Source organism: Eretmochelys imbricata, chromosome 8 (genome assembly GCF_965152235.1).
Source record: "Eretmochelys imbricata isolate rEreImb1 chromosome 8, rEreImb1.hap1, whole genome shotgun sequence".
Taxonomy (NCBI): domain Eukaryota; kingdom Metazoa; phylum Chordata; order Testudines; family Cheloniidae; genus Eretmochelys; species Eretmochelys imbricata.
In genome coordinates this window covers 20,739,095-20,746,248 of record NC_135579.1, presented here as the reverse complement: position 1 = coordinate 20,746,248, position 7,154 = coordinate 20,739,095, and the positions used below count along the sequence as shown (strand labels likewise).

The window sequence follows — 7,154 nt, the reverse complement described above, 5'->3', positions numbered from 1 at the left end:
CTGCTTGGCAACCAACAAAGCCTGGAACCGGCTGCTGTAAACGCTAAACATGCCTTTTTATCACTTCAGGACAAATTGATTTGTCAGCAACAGGAAGTGATGTTACTGCCTTTCTCACAAAAGGGAAACTCCTAGGAGTCTGTTTCCATGGGGACATAGGCAACTGTGTAATGACAAACTTATATAATCTTAAAGTTATACACACCATTTTTGTGCCTCACTCACTAGGGGATTAAAGGCCTGATACAAAATATAGGGTCTTATGCTGAGCGGCCCGGAAACACCTCTCAGTATGCAATCCATAGATTGTGATTGTGAGAATCAGTGGAGGGTGGGTCTCAAAGCTATGAGCCATGCTAAATAGTATGTCATGGTATACTGAGCAAATGATAATTCACAGCAGGCAGAACATATATAGTGGAGCAGAAGGGCAAAATCATCCCCTGAGCATTTAGAGCTGGCAAAATGAAGTTTAGTTAGGCTGAATTACCCTGACTTCCTCTCCTGCAAATAAAACACTGAGCATAATTAATTACACTCTCTATAGTTGCAACTTATCTTTCTCTGCCCTCATAACTGGCTGTTTGCTCCAGCCCCCTCCTGTCCTCTCCCACCCCCCTTTCATAGTCTCTTCACTCACCTGCATTCGACACCTACTCCTGATAACTTCCTCACCTACCTCTTTGCAATGCTCTGTCCCCTTCACCCTTATCCCTTCGCTTGTCTTTCTGAGTAGCTAATCCTCTCCATCTAAACCTCACCATCTGCTCCCAAATTTGTGACACTAATATGATGTTTGTCATTCTCACAGTGATCTCTCTGCTTGTATGTTATATCCCCAGGTCTTCATCTATTTGGACTTCCCCTTCTTTGGGGCAGAGCCTGTCTTCCACTCTGTGTTTGTACAGCACCTAGCACAATGGGGACCAAATCTTGGTTGGTCCCTAGGCACTACTGTAATAACTGTGATTAAGATTATGAGCATACATTGCAACCCTTTAGAACTAGAAATGTATTTTTTGCCTAGCAGAGAAAGTTTTAACCAGGTTGAATTGGCTTGTTTTTCAGAAACGTGATTTGTGCTGAAGCAGCTCTTTTTGTGCCCCTCTGTCAGGTGCCTGTTTAGGTTGTAAAAACAACCAGCTGCCAGGTAATGAGTTTTATTGTTCCCAGAAACATATAAACAAACCTCCACCGCTGATGGGGAGCAGAATTCTGTTTGAACTGTGATTAATGGGCAGGATCTCTTTTTTGTTTTTGTCAGTTGCACCACAGTCAAGGTTGTATTTTTCCACTGAATAAGCTTTGCTTTGAAGATGAACGCTTGTTCCTCTGATCACTGCAGGTGTAACGAGGCTCACGTATTCAGAAATAGCCTTACTCATTTTTCAGGGAATGTGGTGGTGGGTGTAATTCCATGGAACAATAAAACCTTCCAAGTTCATTTCCATGGAACAAGGAAAGGGGGTGGGTAGCATTCCGGGATTTGGGGAGTGGGAGAGGCTCTGTGGGAGGATAATTCAATTCCAGTAGGAGGCTAATGTATGCAATCAGTTGTGGGCAGGAGGGGGAAAGGGTTCTCGCTTCAGTTGTCAGTGAATAGGGATGTTTGTTTACTTCCCTATTGCTGTTCCATTTGTTTTTGTCCCTTGGGGTCAGGTTGTGGCTCACTGATTGCTAACATATACTCCTGAAGGCAGAGCAGCGTCTGTGGAATATTTCATCTGGGAGAATTTCAGACCTAGTTGTGCAATCATCTTAACTTTTAAGGGTACCTCCTCCCAAGAGAACAGAACGGGATTTTACATAGAATGGATTTACATTAACACTTCAGTTATCTCACAGGGCTTTACAAAGCAATGAAGTATGTGGTGTCTGGCTCAGCACTGGTTGTGTGGGCAAACAGCAGCTATTATATACTCAGTAAGAGCTCACGCATAACCTTGGACTTGAGAGTCTACTTTAATTATAAGTGCCTTAGTTTCAAGTAAAGAGACAGGGTCAAATTCTACTTTTATCTGCATCTGTGCAAACCCATCTTCGATGAGGCTGCATAATATTCAGAAGAAGAATTAGATCCTCTGGATTTTAAAGATACAGTACCTGATCATGTCCAGTTGGTGCAAGAAGCCAGCCACAGTTGCAGCTCTGGAACTCTTCTGAGCACAAGGCTAGCATTGTGAGTGCGATTAATTACTCTAAATATAGAGGGAAGCAGGTGGGGAAATACCCATACCCACCCTCTACCTGCAGCATTACCTTGGCTCAGAGGGAAGTACCTGGGTGGCACAGCAACTGCAATCCTGAGCATACAATCTCTCCCACAACTCCCAGTGGGATAGCCTGATGCTACACCACCCACAGGGCTGTGCACAACTAATCTCATACTACTGCATTTATCAGGGGGGTAGCCGTGTTAGTCTGTATCCACAAAAACTACAAGGAGTCTGGTGGCACCTTAAAGACTAACAGATTCATTTGAGCATAAGCTTTCGTGGGTAAAAACCCCACTTCTTCAACTGCATCTGTTAGTCTTTAAGGTGCCACCGGACTCCTTGTTGATACTGTTTCATTGGATGTTATAGGTTCTTGTAGGTCTTACCTTCAAGGTGGCATAACTATTCATTGGCTAAATTTCCTGTCTCTGTTACAGCACATAATGAAATAGCTTCTCCTCTGTTACATCAATATAAATGCAGAGTAACTCCCCTGGAGTCAACAGAGACATTCTTGTGCAAAACTGCAGGAAGAGAGCAAAATTTGAACTAGTGTGTGAGAAATAAAATATGTGCTCTCTACACAGTTTAAACTATCTCCTGTTGTAGATATGCCCAGATTTGTGTACTGTGCATGGCACAAGAGGGCAGGCACTTCATTTGGGGTAATAGAAATATTCTGGGCTGGAAAGAGAAACATTCAGGGTGGCAAAGAAAGTCACTAGGCTCCTTAACGGAAGCTTTACAAATATGGGCCAATTGTTAGTGGTGGGCCAGATTTTAGACTTCACCTTTAATGTGTTAAGAGTAAATAAGTAATAAGGAAGGTCCTCAAAGAAGGGATCTATTTTGTTTCACAGTAGGGTGACTGCTAGTCATCTACCAGTTTCTCAGCTGATGTAAATTGGCATAGCCCTGATATCAATGCAGCTAACACCACTTCACACTGCTGAGAAGGTGGCCTGGAGTGTTTATAATATGATTTATTAAAGCAGGGGACAGAGTGTTGCTATTATGCTACTGTTTGAACCACAAGTTTATTGATCATTTACATACTCATGTCGAGTTTAGCTCAGATGCAGAATCTAGTTTTCAGTGAGGTCCCTACCCTTCACAAACCCATTTTTCCAGGTGGGTTGACTGAGACACCAGGGGGTTGAGTGATTTCCTTGTGATCACAAAGTTAAGCAGAAGGACTTGAACTCAAGACTTTTCTCCTGTGCAGCCTTAGCTGGAAGACAGCCTAGGTGAGGTTTTGGCAGACATCCTGAAAACATAAGACTTTATACATCCAGATTTCAATAGAAATGTCATAATTTATTCTGTTTGTATAAAAAGTCATAATCATGTAACAAAACCATGTCTTCTTTCATAAGAAGAAATATATTATTTCACATCATAAATAAATCAGCAAACATACAACCTTGCGCAACTAAAAAAAAAAGCACTCAACTGGTGCTTTCACGTCAGTGCTTAGGAAATGTGAACAGTTTAAGATGTATTTACAGGATTACAGTACCCAAAAAATACTGAGGTATTTGGTTTCTCTAGAAATGAAACTTCAGACTTGTGAAGGCAAGAACAATGCGTCTACATAAAAATAAATAAATAACAGGACTTTCATATAAAAGGGGACAGTGTCACTGTTGCTTAGAATGTCCAGACATGGTAATACCGATAGGTATGCTACTTAACAAGGACTAATCTTTTAGAACTGACAAAGGAGAAATAACTCAGGAGAAGAAAGAAATGTTCTGTGTTCTTTGTCTCCTTTGTAGACATCCAGATATCGGTCAAAAAATATGCCAACAAACTTAGGAACGAACTAGCTCTCTGGAGTCAAATCAGCCCCTCTGTGCTTGTGACAATGTGCTTGTTCTGGGATGAATGGAACCCCACGTGAACTAAAATGATTGAAGACACTGTCCCCAGGGTTATTGCACTTTTTAGACAAGAGTCAAGTTTTTGTGTTCTGAATAAATTTTCATCTACCCTTCAGCAGCTCGGAGAAGTGGTGATGGGACTCTGTAGATAGCTTAAAGCACTGGATGAAGGGTGTACAGGGATAGAGACGGGGAAGTTAAAGACAGTGGTGGTTGATGTTCCTCTGTCCAATACAGACATGGCAGGGCTTCCAGCCTCTGCTGAGCAGTTAGGGGCTAGGACTTGAGACTCAAACTGAAGTAGCTGCCCCATGAAGCTGAAATTTGGAGAGATGATGCTTCTCCTCTGCTTCACAAACTCAAAGGCCTCGTCTAGTTTGACTCGGTTGGTCCTCATGAGATAAGCAAGGCAGATAGTCGCTGAGCGGGAGATGCCAGCCTGGCAGTGCACAAATACCCTTCCGCCATCATTTTTAACAGAATCTGAAATAATCAATTAAATGACATGGTTAACACATGGGTCAGGTTGCTGCAATGCTACAGAAACACAAGCTGGTATTTCACAATTTTTTTAATTTGTTCTTTCCATAACACTCTAGCTGTGCATTGCACTTCACACACAAAGGAGACTCTTGTCCTGAGGGAAACCTATAGTAAATTCTAATTCCAAGGATACAAATAGTTTCCTTCAGCCACTGATACTTGTTTGAAACAGTCATCTCTATTTAAAAAATAAAAACCTATTGGTGGAATACCAGACTAAGTTTACTGACTGCTTTCTGTTATGAGAGTCAATATTTCAGACAGCTTTATAAAGTTAAGGATCTTCTCAGCATTTAGCAATACAGCATCGTAGGAAGTACAGACCCTAATAAAATAGCTATACATTTATTTCATGTTACTTTAATGACTGAGGAAACAGTTTCCCATGTATTTTAAAATTAAACCAGGCTAGAGTTTTCTACTGAGATTTCTGCCTCAAGGATAATGCAAACTGATTCTTTGGAAGCACAGGCTGCAGAGAGTACTTATTTACCTATGAAGTCAATGGCTTCGTTAAACCAGGAGCTGATGTCAGCCTTGTGGTTGTCCTCCACGGGGATGCTTTTGTACTGGTAATGCCCCTCAAAATGGTTGGGGCAGTTTGCCGAGACGTTGATTAAGGCTGTGATCCCCAAAGCATCCAGCATGTCCTTTCTGGAGGCATGATAGGCACTGCCCAAGTAGAGAAATGGTAGGATTTCCACTGGCCCACCCTAAAAGAGAAGAGGCAAAGGAAGAGGATCAGTTAATTGCACTCTGTGATTTAAAATAGCCCCCTCTTCTTTTGTTACATGCAGGCAAGCAGATGTTTGCTCTCTTTACCCGGTTTTAGCATTAAATGTATCTGCATCTGGGCATCACCTCTGGAGATACTCAGCCTCCAGGGCTATCGTCAATTCAAATGATCCCTTATTTCGTTGCCTGTTTCCTACTGACCTGGTCATAGAGTGGGGTGCCACAAGAGCTGCAGCCAGAATCCGCACTGCTGGGCATGCTGTTGGCACTCAGAGGCAGGGTCAGGCCGGTGGGCGCAGCTGGCTTGGTACACAGCTCAGCGCAGGCAGAAGAGAAGGCTTCATACCCTCCTGGAATGGCAAGGGAAAAAAAAAAAAAAAAAAGAGCGAAAGGTCTTATTAGCATGGGTGAAGCATAAATTCTCCGCGCCCCCCTGAAAACACACAGGCCACATTGTGCCAGCCAGCATCTCCCTCTTCCCAGGCTCACCACTGATGCCACCCGTGCCCTGAGCCCTCCCGGGACTCACCCTTGAGGAAGCAGATGCGGGTATCCCTGGCCTCCCTGCAGAGGGTGTTCACGGCCAGCATGATGGTGCTGTCCCGCTTGGGCAGCTCCAGGTCCGAGCTGCGCTCGTCCAGCAGCACCACGGCTTGGTATCCCCCGCTGAGCAGGCGGCCCCGCAGCTCCTCGTTGGGGAGGATGTGCTCCAGCCCCATGGCCCCCTTGGCCCGCCGCTTGACGATGGTGCTGAAGCGAACGTTGGAGGAGCCCAGGATGTGCGCGGAGTTGAAGGAGAAGAAGGAGCGGCAGTCCAGCACCAGGCACTGGGCAGCTCGGTCCTGCAGGAGCCCCCGCAGCGTCTCGCAATCCAGGGCGCACACTTGCATGTTGACCATAGCTCGGAGCACGGGGTGAGAGGAGCGGGGGGGAGGAGAGCTCGGAACGGCTGGTCGGGCCCCCAAATGCAGGACTCCGGCGGGGAGAGAGCGGGGGGGTAGGTTGTTGGTCTCTGGCAAGCTCAAAGTGCTCGTTCGGATGGGAGAAGGCGAGTCCCCTTTGTCTGTGCCTGGGGGCTGTTTCCTCTCCCGCCTCCTTTGTTTCTTCTCAGGGGTTCCTTGGTTTCTGCTATTAGAGTTTCTTAAAAAAAAAAAAAAATCAGCCGGCGCTTCTTGTAAACTCCTTGTTTTAACTCCAGCCGCCCCCTCTGTATCGCAAAGGCAGAGTCTGGGTCCGAGGGGGTAGCGCCCCTGACTTGATTTGAGGTTGCTGTTTGCTGCGGGAGCCTCCCTTCACTAGCAGCTCCTTGCGCCCCTTCCTCGGCTTTAGCACTTTCCTTGCTCGCTGCAACCCTGCGCGTGTCCTTATATAGTCAGCTTGCCGCCGCCCCGCCTCCTTTTTCTTGTGAATGAGACTGGATCACATGACTGCTTCAGGAAGACGTCACTTGCAGGGGTGTTGAGCAGACACTCCCTGCCCAGGAGTACTCGCGTCATCGGCACTCTTGCAGTCGCTTCAATGCAAAACACATACACACATACAAACCTTCCACCCGATCAGGCAGGAAATCAACTGATGCAACCCTACGCTCCCCAGCGCTGCGGGCAGAAACGACCAGGCCTCCCGGCATTATGAAAAGGCACACAATGTACACCGGGAAGCTGAAGAACATGTACACTCTCCCTTCAGAGTATGTACTGTGCCCCAGTCTCTTATCTGTTTGGCATGTAAGAATTCCCACACACTCACCCCATGCCTAGTGCGATGACATGACTAG

General features: G+C 45.6%; 1 protein-coding gene across 1 annotated transcript; it reads right to left on the bottom strand.

Moving 5' to 3' along the window:
• Positions 1-3,512: 3,512 nt before the first annotated feature.
• On the bottom strand, positions 3,513-6,667 carry DUSP1 (dual specificity phosphatase 1). The gene is made up of 4 exons (XM_077825085.1): positions 5,907-6,667; positions 5,579-5,727; positions 5,136-5,355; positions 3,513-4,582 (listed from the first exon to the last, which is right to left on the bottom strand). The coding sequence occupies exons 1-4, from the start codon at positions 6,274-6,276 to the stop codon at positions 4,212-4,214; spliced, it is 1,110 nt and encodes a 369-aa protein (XP_077681211.1). The 5' UTR covers positions 6,277-6,667; the 3' UTR covers positions 3,513-4,211.
• Between the last annotated feature and the right edge of the window lie 487 nt (positions 6,668-7,154).